Source organism: Rhinichthys klamathensis, unplaced genomic scaffold (genome assembly GCF_029890125.1).
Source record: "Rhinichthys klamathensis goyatoka isolate OS25496 unplaced genomic scaffold, OSU_Roscu_1.1 h1tg000186l_1, whole genome shotgun sequence".
In the NCBI taxonomy this organism is placed as follows: domain Eukaryota; kingdom Metazoa; phylum Chordata; class Actinopteri; order Cypriniformes; family Leuciscidae; genus Rhinichthys; species Rhinichthys klamathensis.
Window position 1 is genome coordinate 1,260,943 of NW_026606714.1, and position 16,222 is coordinate 1,277,164.

The 16,222-nt window shown below is 37.9% G+C and overlaps 1 protein-coding gene across 6 annotated transcripts in view; it reads left to right on the top strand.

The window, feature by feature from the left end:
- The first annotated feature begins 2,290 nt into the window (after window positions 1-2,290).
- Window positions 2,291-16,222, top strand: part of gria2b (glutamate receptor, ionotropic, AMPA 2b) — a 47,677-nt gene continuing 33,745 nt past the window's right edge. For all 6 annotated transcript variants that reach the window (XM_056261832.1, XM_056261833.1, XM_056261834.1 and 3 more), the window contains exons 1-2: window positions 2,291-2,557; window positions 2,655-2,795. In XM_056261832.1, coding sequence (XP_056117807.1) covers window positions 2,473-2,557; window positions 2,655-2,795 — 226 coding nt within the window. In that variant the 5' untranslated portion in view covers window positions 2,291-2,472. The remainder of the gene's footprint in view (window positions 2,558-2,654; window positions 2,796-16,222) is intronic.

The following is a 16,222-nucleotide window of genomic DNA, read 5'->3' on the forward strand; positions in this document are numbered from 1 at the left end:
GAGGTTCAAAGCTGTGCAATGCAAAATATTCATGAAATTTTAATGACTTTGTTTCATCACAGACATGGACATCCAGAGAAATAACGAAGTGTGGCTATATGTTCGGCTCATCAAATCAGGTCACTTTTCATGTCATTTGTTTTGTGGAGGTGAGAGGGACCTGTCCATGGTCCTGAATGCACATCACTTCTATACATCAGAGATTTGGCCAAAATCTAGGAAGTCCAGTATTCTAGAACAGCGTATATCGAGTGGGGTGAATGGTGGGAATGACTCAATGGCGCACAGATCCAATTTCAAATTTTATGGGGCTCACAATAAATTCTAATTTTATTTTGAAAAAGTAAGAGGCCCAGAATGCCTAGATACAGCCCTCTTTACATACACTGCAGTACTTCCATGGAGATATTCTCTATATTTAGCCTATATGGATGGTAAAATAAAATCTGTCTCATTTAGCACTTTTTGTATGACTATAAAATATTCATTCATTTATGATCGCCAGTTCTCATTGAGTGAGTCATCACATTTTAAAAGGGGAAATGGACCAGAATATCTATCAGCCAAGTCCATTTTCAACTGGATAAATTAAATTAACTAACCTCTTTCTTTCTTTCTTTCTTTCTTTCTTTCTTTCTTTCTTTCTTTCTTTCTTTCTTTCTTTCTTTCTTTCTTTCTTTCTTTCTTTCTTTCTTTCTTTCTTTCTTTCTTTCTTTTATATATTTGTTGGGCTTAAAATAAAGAAAATGTGGTCCAGAGTTCGTAAAAAAAGAAAAGAAAAAAAAAAGCTGAAATTCTTGACAATAAAAATGTATATGGGGTATGTAGCTTGGCATGCTCTTATTATTATTTCTTTGAGAAGCAGTGAAGCAATTTTGTTTAAAAATCTTATTAATATTTGAAAAACCTTTGTCCGAAATTGCATATGTCCCTACTAAATAGTAGGTGAAAAACAGTATGTGACTAAAGAAGTGTGTCTGAATACACAGTACTCATAAAAGAGTAGGCAAATAGTACCCGGATGACCCACTTCTTCCGGTGAGATTCTGAAGTGTGCATCTGATGGACACTTTACTATCCCATGAGGCCAATGAAGCGACGCAACCGCTGGTAGGTCACATGATAATGACAACATGGCACATGTAGTATGTCTGGATTACAATTACATTCATAACGTACTATGTTAGCGGTCGTTAGTAATTACTTAGCCTATTCAATAGGCTACCTACTCAAGAGAGTATGCAATTCTGGATGCAGCCAGTTTGGTGTAACTAACATGGTGGAAGCCATTGTATTGTCATGTGACTACATAATACAAAACAGAAAGACCCATTAAGACCCTCCTGTTTGTGTCAAGATCACATTTTACCTTCTTTTGAAAAGCACAAACTTCATGACTCAGTGATTACTTCAAATATCTGTTGAAAACTTTTGTTGAGAGATGTGACATAAATATGTGTTCAAGTAGGCCTATTCAAAACTGTATTCAAGGTCCAGGACAGTATTTTATTATTTTTACATGATGGTTACACACCACCTTGTAGCACTCGATATTTTTAGAGTCGTTAATTCAAATAGTGCTTATAAATGGTTTAAAGGTTTTTTCAAAAATGTATGAAAGCAAAATGAACACACACAAAAAAATAAGAACTAGGCACGTGTGTTTTAAACTAGTTTATATATATATTTTTTCTCCATTCTGTCACCTGATGGAGGTTTTGGTTCCTTGCCACTGTTGCCATGGCTTTTGGCTTGCTTAGTTGGGGACATTAATATTCAATAATATTATTGATCTGCCTTACTTAGGTGGACGTTGACGGCAATTTTCTTTTAGAAACAAACTTTGTTATATTGTTTTTGTTATATTGTTTTCATGTTATCACTGTGAAGCGCTTTGATACAATCTGTATTGTAAAAAGCGCTATATAAATAAAGGTGAATTGAATTGAATTGAATTGAATATATATAGCTAAAGTTACCGATGACCGTGTTTCGTTATCATTCGTCACCAGTTACCGTGTAAGCAGCGTTCTGTATGTTAGTGAAGGTAATATCAACTCATAGGAAGGCGCGCGAATAGGAGAGAGGGGTGGAGAGAGAGAGGAGAGAGAGAGAGAGAGAGAGAGAGAGAGAGAGAGAGAGAGAGAGAGAGAGAGAGAGAGAGAGAGAGAGAGAGAGAGAGAGAGAGAGAAAGAGAGAGAGAGAGAGAGAGAGAGAGGAGAGAGAGATGAGAGAGAGAGAGAGAGAGAGAGAGAGAGAGAGAGAGGAGGAGAGAGAGAGAGAGAGAGAGAAATCTGCATTATTCTTCCAGAAGGGGGATTGAAGCAGGAGTCCGCGATAGAGGAACCACCTGCAGACAGCAGTCGCTCTCATTCTCCAGCAACGCCTCAATATGTTACGGATTTGATTGAACACTGTGTAAACGACAAATACTTCCTTCATACAGTGGTGTGAACACACACTGGCGTGGAGATGCAACAGTTTAAGAATTTATCGATTGGTCTCATTTCCCTTTTATGTGGGTTGTCAACTGGAGGCTCTCCAAGTGTTCAAATTGGTACGTTTAATATGGGCGTCATTTGTGTTAAATCATCGTTTTTTATTCGTGTGAACGGTATGATTATTTTCAGCATAATTTGGTGTGTGTCGTGCAGGGGGCTTGTTTCCGAGGGGAGCTGATCAGGAATACAGCGCGTTTCGGATCGGAATGGTTCAGTTCGGAACGGCTGAATTTAGACTGACGCCTCACATCGACAATCTGGAAGTAGCTAACAGTTTCGCTGTAACTAACTGCTGTAAGTTATGTCTTCTTCTTCTTTTTTAGATAGATAAATGTGATTGCATAGTTTTTACAGCTGTTCGTTTTTATACATTTCGTCAGTGCTAATAGATAGTTTGTTTGCATGCAAGTTTCAGTGTGGCGATTGGTAGGAATTTGTGTATAGCAGGATGTGAAGTTGGTTTCCACAGTAACGGAGATGAGCACGAGCTCACATCATCAGAAGCAGCTTAACCATTGTCTAAGCAAGGCTAAAGAAAACGCTATATAAATAAATAGCCCACTATATTTTTTGTTACTAGAACCAAGCTTTTTTGACGTCATCACGAATATCTTTTTACATATATAAAAATTACATAAAACAAAATATATAGGATATTATTTATTTATGTTTTCGCATTTGACCCGGATTTGAACAATTTCACAATTTTGAACCGGATTACGACTTTTCACCTTTGTACTTTTTTTGTATTTTTTAGATTGAACCATTCACACACTTTTCTCTTTAAGTTTGGGTACCACCAATGGCATTTTTCTAAACATCTGTAATGGTTGTTTTGCATAAGTAGGAGGAATGGATTTGTTAAGACAGATGTTCAAATTTGGCCCATATTGACTGCTCCAATCACATATTTGTTAAAAATTGCATGAGTTATTATGAAATGCAAAAGTGATTATTTGATTTATTACATTTTGAACACATTTTACACAAGTTATGTTCCAATGATCTTTAACAATTATATCTAATATTTATAATATTAGATAGAGTTATTCAATGAACATTCAATTTATATATATATATATATATATATATATATATGATAATAGAAAGATTAATGTCGCAGAAAGCATGTAGGCTACAAGAGTGTCCATTTATCTGAATAAATTACCCGTTTAACACATTTATAATGCAGACGAAATGTATATCGTTAAAAATCCAGACATTTGAAACTATGCCACAATATTTTTTTTGTAGGAATTTTTGTGGTCTATCAGTATCACAAGGCTAGAAAATGTCATACGGTTGATTTGCATTCACATATTTGCTGTTTTAACGTGGGTAGCCTGTTGAGCTAGAAATGGTCAAAAGAGTAAAAAGAAGACATTTTCAATGTATGAAAAACCTCTCTTACATTTACTGACCATCACTGCATTAGATTTAATCAGTAAAGAACTTTATGAGATGATCATGAATAAATGAAGCCTTTATTAAGTGGATCACTTATATTCAAGGATTTCATTAAGTATTCAGTGGGCTGTTGCTAAGCAATATTTCGAAAATGATTCTTGTTGAAGTCTCTTTAAGAGGTTCAGTTACATTTTTTTCAAATATTTTTTCTTAAAAACACTACATATCTAAATCATTTGCAGAACTTTCTCATAACAACCTTATGAGAACATTCTATTGGATGTTTTAGTTTCCTATTCAATACAGATGAATTTTTAGAATTATTCTTTGATATTGTTAATAATGATAGTGTAGCACTTAATTTGTTGTGCTTATTCTTGAAAAACGTACTTTAGCACTCAATTTCTCCCCCAAGATGAGTGTTATGTGTTAACAATCGGTCTGTCAGGCGTCGTTCCTTTTATTTCTCAAACATAAAAACCCCTAGATGGCACTATGCATTTACAGGCACTGCTTTATCTGTTTCCATCTTTCCCATACAGTTTAGTGTGTCTTTCTAAAAGCAGCTGGGGAGAGTGTGTCCATCAGTCGTATTTAATCTGGACCACACTAAATGTCATTTATACTTGCTTTACTTAAAATGAATAATTTGAAGAACACAACCGATGATATGATCCATTAGCAACACAGCTTTTTGGTCTCTGGTATATGGAAGACTCTCTAAACCTGACATTTGCTCTGTGTTGTTGGTTAGGCATGAGTCAGTTACAATCATTCTTGTTACTGAAGTATGCCAACTCGAGAACAAATACTGTGAATGGCCCAGTGTTAAATGGCTGTTCTAATGAGAAAAAATGGTATTAGATGCAGCTAATGAGACTCTTCTCCTTTGAAGCTATATAGCTTTTGGCAATATGCTGTGTATTATTATATTAGCACTTATCCTCAGATGTGAATCAACCCACTTACAATATAACCCGAAAGGCATTGATGGCACTCATACTATATCATGTAAATATGGTTGTTTGTCACATCCCAACTTCAAATTGATTCAAATTGACCACTCAGAAATATGGTCTCAGTAAATGTTGGAGTAACATATTTTCTGTTGCTTTACAAGAAAAGGTGTCACAATTAATGGTAGGTTAAGAGTTAGCTGCAACGATCATGCTATGTTCTGATTTGACCATGATTGCTTGCTCACTTCACTGAACAAACTGAAACCTTCTAAATAGGAATGGACTAGACTGAATGATAAAACACCGCCGCTTTAAACATAAAAGCTTTATGTTTGCGCAGGTCCTCGTCCTCCCAATCTAATTTAGTGGATTTATGATTCATATTTAAATGCATATATTTGAGTCAAGTAAGCAGATGTGCTGGTCAGCTTTCCTTAGGCCTTCCATCTATATGGAAGATATATCTGGAGCACGTTTGCAGACATTGCACAAAATATAACACAGATTAGTTGTAGATAAATACATTTAAAGAGTCTGCTGCTCCTTGACATTTCTTGAAGATTAATTATCAAATTAATGGTATGGAAACTGTATCAGCATCTCACTATATTGTACACATTGCTGGGTAGTAATTTATTACATGTAATCTATTACAAAATCAGATTACATGTAGAAAAATGAAGTACTTGTAATTTGATTATATTATGTTTTAAAATACTCGTAATCAGATTACAGTTACTTTTTTATTGATCACATGTTATTCTCACAATGGCAGTGAATTATTTATAATACATTGATTCTACTTTTTTATTGTATACAAGCCTACTGCTTATGTTCAGAATATCTTCTGGGTTTGTGGAATTAAACACACAGACCAGCAACGAGCCATGTGCCTATCACTGAAAACTGAGACCCACACAGCATTTGATCACTGGATTTACAGAAATCGTTTTACTTTTAAGAAGTGTTTACTCAGCATTGCATTTGCAACACTGCATATCTAATCAACTCCTGACAAACACAATAAGTATTATTTTAATTATGACTCAGTGACTCATTTAACTATATGTATTACTGTCTTTGGGAGGCTTTTGTCTTTTTCAAACACATTAAAATGTACAAATTCACGTAATTTTATATTTACATGCAAAATAAGGAATCCCAACTTTTTTTGTCAGCTGAAACTCCTTTGACCTAATATTTTTACTCCCTAAAATTTTAGTTTATAAGTGTCACGTTTTGGTTTGTTCAAGTCATGTTCCATGTCTGTCATGTGATTCCCTGTTTGTCATGTGATCCTGCCATGTGTCTTGTCATTGGTTAATCGTCTGTTTATTGTGAGATAGGTCTAACTGCAGAACCGCAGAACCATGCGTCAGCAGTGTGAGGACGACAGCGCCAGCCTAACAGTCTGATGCCGGAAGTGGGCGCGGCAAGGCATTGCGCTACTTCCATGTTTAGGAATGTTTTAAAGTTTAAAACAACGTTATTATAAAGACTTTTTAAACTATTTAATTGAAAAGATATATTTAATATTATATATATATATATATATATATATATAATCAAATAGTAGGCTATTCAAGATAAGAATTATGTTTTGTCCTATTAACAAAAGACAATATAGTACTATTAAATGTTAATAGTTTTTTAAAAGTTAAAATTATACTTTATCTATTTTTGTTGAGTCAAAAAATTAATAATATAAATTGAGCAAAGCTTAAAAAAACAAACAAAACACAGAAAACAAAGCTTGAGCATTTGAACATATGATTTAATTGAAAATAATTTTTAATACTCAACCAACAATTTTTTTCATAGACCATACACAACAATTAGCCTATATGATAGACTGAAAAAGCTAAAATGATTAATTTAAATAAAATTATTTTTTTCCTCTGAAATATCAAAAGATCGTTATGTGCTCCTATAGGTGAAATAAAATACAATTAATGCAATTCTCATGGTCAGAAAATTTAACAAATGCTGTACAATACTACGCCAACAACAAATTAAATCACAAACCATGAATATGTAACCTAACAAAGTGATACAATCCAACTGTAAAATAACAATACGTGATCAAGTGCCTTCGTCACAATTCTCACTTAGTCACATTTATTATATAGTACTTTTTACAATACACATTGTTTCAAAGCAGCTTTAATAGGAAAATAATGCAACAAAGTTTGTCTCTGCAGATCTAGAACAAAATAGTGTTGATTCAGTGTTGATTCATTTCTGTTGTAAAAAAGTTATTATTTCAGTTAATTAATCTATAGCCATTCTGATGTCTTCGTCCAGCTCAGTTCAGTTCTCATATAATGGTGTCATTAGCCGCGTTTCCATTACCCTTCAAACAGATCTCCGTGAACTGAAGCGCGAGAACTGAAACAAAATATAGCCTATAGGCTAAAGCTTGAAATGTCCACTTTAAAAAGAACAAATTCGAATTGAAAGCTAATACCTTCTGATTATGTAATCCGTATGAAAGGTGCATTTCTCTCTAAAGGTGCATCCGCCTTACAGCGGAGATGGAGATATGTTTTTAGCCGACACTGATTTAGAAAACAATAGTTTATTAATAAACAATTAAAATGCCTCGTTATTTTTTTCAGACACATTTATTATAGCCTATAACTCGCCAATAAATCACCTTTCTGTAGGCTGCATGTGGTTATATGGCTCTTCTCATTCAGCACTGCGGGAAAAACATAATTTCCAGGTTCTAATTTGGCCTTAGAAAACCAGTAAAATAAAAAAATAAAAAATCATATTCATTTGTGAATATTTTAAATGTTTAATAAAGGGGCAAAAAGTCAAACAAAAATCTGAAAATTCGTCAATATATATTTTTTTTTTGCGCAGCATTTGGTGTACAGTTCAAATTAAAATTTTGGTGTTCAACTTTGCGTTTTAAACATACAACAACCGTTCATTTTTTCGTTTTGTAATTAAGGGTTAAATAAGGTTTAAAGTATTGCGCAAATCTGTAATGGAAACGCGCCTAATGACAGATCAATAGTATTGTTGAATATTAACTTAAATAGCCGTTTTGTATAAGTGTATAATGTTAAATATGTTGCATCCATCAAAGATAACTTGTTACCTTATCTTCTTCTTTTCCTTGTTCTGTGTGTATATATCTATGGTTCTGTGTGCTCCGCGTTAAACATGAACTCCGCCCACTTCCGGCATCAGACTGTTAGGCTGACGCTGTCGTCCTTACACTGCTACGTATGGTTCTGCGGTTCTGCATTGATTAATATTGGTTCATTGTTCACAGGTGTCCCTGGTCCTGTCATTAGTCTGTGTATTTAAGCCCTCATGTTTGCCATGTGTCTTGGTCAAGTATTGTTTCCTGTAACCTCTGTTGCGTGAGTCTATGTCCACGGTTTTGTTTAGCACGTCACTAAAAGCACGTCATGCTTTTGTTTTATGTTTTGATCTTGTATGTTTAATTTTGACTAAATACTGCACTTGGGTTCTCGCTACAACTTGCCTCCAGTGGATCCTTACAGAATACTTGACCTACAACCATGAACCCAGCAGTTGCCCTACTAAGTCTGCATCAAGGAGACCTCACCATAGAGGATTATGTGGCAGAGTTTTGTGAACTCTCTCACCGGTTGGACTTTAATGATGTGGCCTTTAAGGACATATTTAGGGTAGGTTTAAATGAACATATCCGGTCATGTTTGCCAGGTGGGAAGATTCACTTTTCCCTGGCCCAGTATATTGACTATGCCCTTTTATTAAGCGGCTCAACTTTTACTGTGGGTTTGGTGGACGAGGAGCCCCGCAAACCTACAGTACCTGCCATGCCTGAGCCACTTCACGTCATGCCTGCCGAGTCTGTGCGTCTTCACATCCAGCCTGATCTTCACGTCATGCCTGACCAGCCTGAGCTTCTTCACATCAGTCCGACCGAGCCTGAGCTGCTTCACGTCCAGCCTGATCTTCACGTCATACCTGACCAGCCTGAGCTTCTTCACATCAGTCCGACCGAGCCTGAGCTGCTTCACGTCCAGCCTGATCTTCACGTCATACCTGACCAGCCTGAGCTTCTTCACATCAGTCCTGCCGAGCCTGCACTTCACGTCAGTCCTGCCGAGCCTGTGCGTCACGTTATGCCCGCCGAGCCAGAGGCTGTTCACGTCATGCCCGCCAAGCCAGAGGCTGTTCACGTCACGCCTGCCAATCCAGAGGCTGTTCACATCACGTCTGCCAATCCAGAGGCTGTTCACGTCACGTCTGCCGATCCAGAGGCTGTTCACGTCACGTCTGCCTAGCCAGAGGCTGTTCACGTCACGTCTGCCGATCCAGAGGCTGTTCACGTCACGTCTGCCGATCCAGAGGCTGTTCACGTCACGTCTGCCGATCCAGAGGCTGTTCACGTCACGTCTGCCGATCCAGAGGCTGTTCACGTCACGTCTGCCCAGACAGAGGCTGTTCACGTCACGTCTGCCCAGCCAGAGACTGTTCATGTCACGTCTGCCCAGCCAGAGACCCCGGACAAGATGGCCGCCGCCGAGCCGGTGTCAGTTCCTGCCCATAAATAACCCCATAGCTGCCCCCAAGAAGATTTTTTTTTGGGGGGGGGGGGGGGGGCAGTAGGCTCCTTGATGCGGCCATGGAGGCCGCGCTGCCATGGCCACCTGAACTGCCTGGTCCGCCCTGGCTCCCTGCACTGCCGGATCCGCCCTGGCTCCCTGCACAGCCACAGCCCAGGTCCGCCCACGCCACGACCCAGGCCCGCCCACGCCATGCCACGTCCCGTCTCCTGTCCCCCTGCACGGGCATGGCCCACCATCCCTCCCCCTAAACCTCTAATCCACCACCCTCCTGAAGTTGTTTTGTGTTGGTTTTGCCAGGCGTCGGGAGTCGCCCTTAGAGGGGGGATCTGTCACGTTTTGGTCTTGTCTCTGTCACGTTTTGGTTTGTTCAAGTCATGTTCCATGTCTGTCATGTGATTCCCTGTTTGTCATGTGATCCTGCCATGTGTCTTGTGATTGGTTAATCGTCTGTTCATTGTTCACAGGTGTCCCTTGTCCTGTCATTAGTCTATGTATTTAAGCCCTCATGTTTGCCATGTGTCTTGGTCAAGTATTGTTTCCTGTAACCTCTGTTGCCTGAGTCTATGTCCACGGTTTTGTTTCATGCCACGTCATGCTTTTGTTTTATGTTTTGATCTTGTTGTATGTTACTTTTGAATAAATACTGCACTTGGGTTCTCGCTAGGGGTGGAACGGTACATGTATTCGTATCGAACCGAAACGGTATGGGCGTCACGGTTCGGTGCACGAATTTACACGGAGAATACACGGTATAAAAATAAATAAAACTCGCGTGCACATTAATTAATGTAATGCGGAACTACTGTTAGATACGCGGGTTCTTTAGGGACACATAATCTGTTCCATCGGCTTAGCTCTGAACGCGCGTTCACTTCAAACGTTGGCTTTATACGCGCGTCCACTTCAAACGTTGGCTTTATACGCGCGTCCTATTCGCTTTGGACTAGCGTCGAACCAGACGCGAATTTGACGCTCTATTCGCGTTTGGTGTGACCGTGAAATAGTTCTAAATGAAAAGGCAGCGATGTCAAGATGGCAATGCTGGTGTGTGTGTGTGTGTGTGTGTGCGTGCGTGTGCGCGAGAGAGAGAGAGAGAGAGAGAGAGAGAGGCGCGCGATCGAACAGTGGAAACATAAAAAACATACTCCGTCATTTTGTTCAGATCATTAAACCTGCAAAGTGTTCACTTATATTTGTGTACACTCGCAATAAAACACAACAGTGTGCTTTTGTCACACTAAACTCTTGTCAAACTGTAACCTACAACTGTCACCCAACCAAAATCACACACACACACTGTTTTAAAAGCAAAACATATTTATCTAACTCCATTTCAAAACAGTCTGTGTGTTCCATCTTTTGGACATTCGTCATATTGCATTGGTTTTCATTTCTTGTCCTCGGAGCACTAATCTTACACATTCTACATTGATTAAAAAAAGAAAATCGAATGTGTTTTTAATGGTAGTATTATTTTATACAGAAATCAATTATTTATAATTCAGAAGAGAATAATGTTACATTGTCAATTAATAATGTTAATTAAAATTAAGGAAAACAAATATATTGATCTGAAATATAGCAAAATAATTTTAAATTAATTCAGGTACAATTACCAAACATATCGCAAGGTCTTTTTGTCTTTTTATTAATTTAATTAATAAACTAATTATATAAAACTATTGTCAGTGCACTACAAATAAACTGGTTCTATGTCTTTATTAAAAAAAACTTATTTAAAAAATACAATGCCTTCTGCATTTTTGTTTTGCTTTTCCCTCCATTGTACCGAAATCGTACCGAACCGTGATGTCTGAACCGAGGTATGAACCGAACCGTGACTTCTGTGTACCGTTCCACCCCTAGTTCTCGCTACAACTTGCCTCCAGTGGATCCTTACAATAAGTTAGGTCAATAATAGTCAAGTCAAGTCACCTTCATTTATAAAGCGCTTTTAACAGTATGGATTATTTCAAAGCAGCTTTACAGTTATAATAGAAAATATAGCTGCAAGCAGCAATTATCGGGGCCAAGCGCAAGCAGAGGATAAGATATGCCAACATGGCTGGGAGTGTCAGACCATCTGCAGCAAGGAGCAATTAAAGACATTCAAAGATGAATTTAGGCAAATGGCTGAAATATCATATATATTAACTAAAAATATGATTTAATGGATTATCATTTTCGACCAATAGGTGGTGCAGTTACGAAGTGTATGTGGTGTGGTCAGAGTGAGGTGACAATGACATATACAAAGTATGGCGTCAAAATGTCGAGGCATTGCAGAGATAAAGCCTGAATAGTCATTTTGGCCGCATGCCTCAAATTTAATGCTGCAGTATACGAAAATGGTTTCGTCTATCATCACTTAATCCATAACTTTTAGTCGGCATGGTCTGGAGATGATACTATTCGATTTTGGTGAAAGTCGGACAAACGGTCTGGGAGGAGTTAGAAAAAGAAGGCATTGGATGAAAATCAAGATGGCGGACAGGAAGTTTGGTCAAATATGGCAATCTTGGTATCTATGTTCTCAGCGTGACCCAAAAGATCTATTGAAAACAGTGTCATTACAATAGGCAAATTTATTCAAAAGTTATTAGCATTTTTTGGAAATTAAATTATAACTTTTTACCAAAAGGTGGCGCTGTCTCAAAAATTTTTAGAGTACCTTCAGGGCATGGTGCTTATGGCACATTCTGAGTTTCGTAATGTTACCAAAGAATATAGAAGAACAAGAGGCGAAACTCTGATGTTTTTTTTGGTAACAGCCACTAGGTGGCGCTTAGGTAGCGCGGGCACCATTTTGGGGTGAAAATTCCAACTGGAGTTACTGGACAACACCACAGATAACAGAGAGGTAGTTTTTGAGGTAGTTTTTTCTTGCATTAGTGAGTATTTCCATTTTATGCAACTTTACACATTTACTACTATTATTAGTTACCAACTCCACTAGGCCTGAAATATATTTTGTATGTTTTAATCCCCTGGATCATGCTACAAACATGATGATCTTATAGAACATGATGCATTGCTGTGTCTGTTATCCTATAATTGCCACTTTGGACAGTGGCTATGTTTTTTTGTTTACATAGTCTTGCTTTAACGGTCATTAATATAAGATAGTACTGAAAAAAACAGTTTACTGTAATAGCTATTCTATTGCTGTTATATATTTACTGTCCAACATTTACATTTTAGTACAATTACATTTATTTGCTGAATTCATTTATTTCATTGATAACTTATTTTTGTATGTAACGTTATGTGTACCTCCTGGGAAACGGTCTAACGTTATTATAACTTTATGAACTGATATCACTTTATTCTTGCCCGTCACACTTAATGTAGAGAGTAATATAATTAATTAAATCCTTGAACTTCCCTGTCTTAAGTTATGTGGGGGGAAAAGCCTGGTTAAGTAGCAACTTCTTTTTAACTGCTATAACGTTAACTGTTGTGAGTTAAAATAATCATCTAATTATTTCAACCTAAAAAATGACCTCTGCACTGGACTAAAAGTATGGATAATATATGACTGCCGAGTCGCTTTCACCAAAAAATGGCGGAAGCGTAGGGCTGCTGCTGGGTTTCACCTCTTGTCAATATACGCTCTTTGATGTTACAGCAATGCATTCGTTAAGTATAGCATTTTAGATCACAATACTGTATTAAAGTCAATGGGAATTTCATATTTTTTTCCGATTATAGCGCCACCAAGAGGCTCAGTCCCACCATTTTTTGTATGTGTCCTCAGAGTGAGCCCATACATCTGTGTGTCAATTTTGGTGAAAATATCTTAATTAGCTTCGGAGTTATAGACATTTATGTGAAAAAACACGTCAAAAATGACTGACACGTGACTTTGATTGAATTTTACTACCCCTTTCTATCAATATTTTGACATTTGGGCATAAGCATATAGCCAGCGACCTATGATTCCAAACTTCTGACGGTGGTTTTGTCTCGCTCGGACTAGTGGTTTCGAAGATATCCGCAAATGTTTTTTAAGCGCTAAATTACAACGCTGCACAAACCATATGCCGAAACCTGGCAAGTCTAGTATCGTTGGACTCAGCAAGAATTCAGGAGTCTAATAATATGGCTCCCGTAAAAATAAGTCAACCACAGCCAGAGTTATAAGCATTTGAAAATTTAATTTTACCACTAGGTGGCGCTGTTTCGAAACTTCTCAGGCTCCTTCAGGGCATCGTACTGATGACCCATACCGAGTTTCGTAACAATTCGTTCATGCGTTCAAAAAATACAGCATTTTAGCACATAATTCAAAATGGCCGACAGCCAAAATGGCCGATCTGGGAAAATTGGATATCAGTCGACTCGGCATGACGCCCTGAATCCAACGAGAACACTTTTATGATTTCTGGACAAACCGTTCAGAAGTCAAAAATATCCATTTTTTATATCTCCGGACCAGTAGGTGGCGCTGCGCCGAAACGTAGCATGTCGCCTCAGGTCATGCTTGTGATGACATGTACCAAATTTGGTCTGAATACGATTAAGCGTTGCGGAGATACAGCCTTACGTCTGTTTTCGCAAGCGCTACGTAAAATTAGTTTGCGCTTTTATCGAAAACGGTTTGCCGAATCAACTTGAATTCTATAATTTTTTGTCGGCACTGCCTGGAGATGATCTGGTAGCCTGGTTCTACCAGACTCTCGTACATTTCATTTGTACAGAGAGTCTGGCCTCGCTCCATTGAGAAACGTTCACTTCCTTGTAGGCGGGTTCTCTGTTAAAGTTCAAAACTATTGGATCTGCCCAGCGTCACTCAGGATCTGCCATAGCCAATCGCTAACGTGTGGTCGTGACGTATGTCATGCGCCGAAACCGGCTGGAAACAACAAGTCCGAATTCCATATTCATAAATCTAAATATCTAAATGCTAAACCTCTCTTTCTTATATTTGTGAAAGAATTGTAAAAATACCTCTTTTCAATTAAGTTGTCTGAGAACAAAAAAAGCCTTAAAAACATTATCTGTTTGTAATTATTTTCCTTTTTTCAGTGTCATGTAATTCTCTTAACTTGTTCATGTTTATTTTATATTATCCCCCTACTGTTTTATTTTTGTTTTGTTTTTATTATTATTTTTTGTTTGTTTTTGTATTATGTTTTCTGTTATTACTTGTGTATTGTTTTAAGCAATAAAAAAAAACAAGTCCGAATGATCAGAGGATTATGTTTAGAATAAGATGTCTGTCAACGAGAGCTGCATGTTTTGTTCATCGAATTTAAGAGTTCAATGAACAATTCTAAATTCTAAATGTATATTTGACACTAAGGACAGTGATGTATTCAGTCAACTGTCGAAGCTGGGTGTAATCATTAACAATACGCCGCTGCGGTCGTTTCGGATCTGCCGCAAATGCTGTACAGTGATCATCGTGCACGCCGAGCTGCCCAGCACCAACTCCTAACCTTTCTGCCTCCCTCACTTGGTCCTCCATTAGTGCAACAAGAGGAGACGACAACAACTATCGGCTTTGCATCCTATCGTTCGCCTTAGCTAACTCATTCACCACTAGCGGAGTGAGCTGGAAAATTAAACTTTTCCCGAACCCCGTGGGGAGGAGGGCCACAACATCATGGCCACCAACAACACTTAGCAAACATTGATCTTGCTCCGGCTTAAACTTCTGGATATTCGTCAGTTTTGCAACAACGGACCGAATAGATTTTCTCACGTCTTTCTCCGCTGCCATTACTGAACTCCAACTCAAACTGACGCGCTAGTACATCAACGTCATCGTTCTCAGACACTCCCTCTGTTCGCTGATTGGACCGGTAAAAAAATTATTTCTGGAAACCAAAGTCTACAGCACAATCCCAGACGTAGTACTGAAGGAAAATAAAATTGAGCGGAAGTGCGTAGGAGGGCGGAGCCAGGCTAATGATCTGGTGCAATTTTGGTGAAAATTGGACAAACCGTCTAGGACGAGTTTGCAAAAGTAGGTTTTTTGGACAATTCAAAATGGCGGCCATATTTGTATGATGGAAAATGACGTCATATGGTGCAATCGAATCGTCATGAGCTTTGAATTTTGTTGATAGGCCTTACGGTTCAAAAGTTATTAGCATAATATATATGAAACTTTGGACAGGTGGTGGCGCTAGAGGCAATGAGTTAGAGACACCAAAATTGGTGTATTTAATGTTGGGACTGTCCTCTATCAGAATGTCAAACCATAACAACTTTCCTGCAAACGGTTCTATGGGCTGCCATAGACGCCCAGTCGGAAGAAGAAGGAAGAATATTAATAAAAAGAATCTGAACAGATACAATAGGTGCCTCCGCACCTTCGGTGCTTGGCCCCTAATTACCGTAACAGATTGTTTAGGCTTAACAACAGCATTATAAAGTTATGTTCCAGCTAAAGTTAATTTTGATTGATTAACTTCCGTTGTGAAGATCATTAGTTATTGACTTAGGGGCCGCTAACAAGACACCGTTCTAACAGAAAAACTCTTAACGCGCTCCGGCCGCCGGTATTTGACTGTAAAATAATAAATAATACAATTACGTTCACGGTTCTCTGATGTCTGTTAATGGTCACATGACATGCAGGCAAACAAAATATATATTGCTTTTTTAGTAAATGTTTTATTTTGATTGTTTTCATTTAAAAATTATTTATTTTAATTTTACATTTAGCTTTACAATAAACTCACAAACCCCTTGTAGTTCCATCATGAACCCCAGTCTGGGAAACTCTGACGTAATGTAATATTTAATGCACTTTTCACTGCACTTTGCA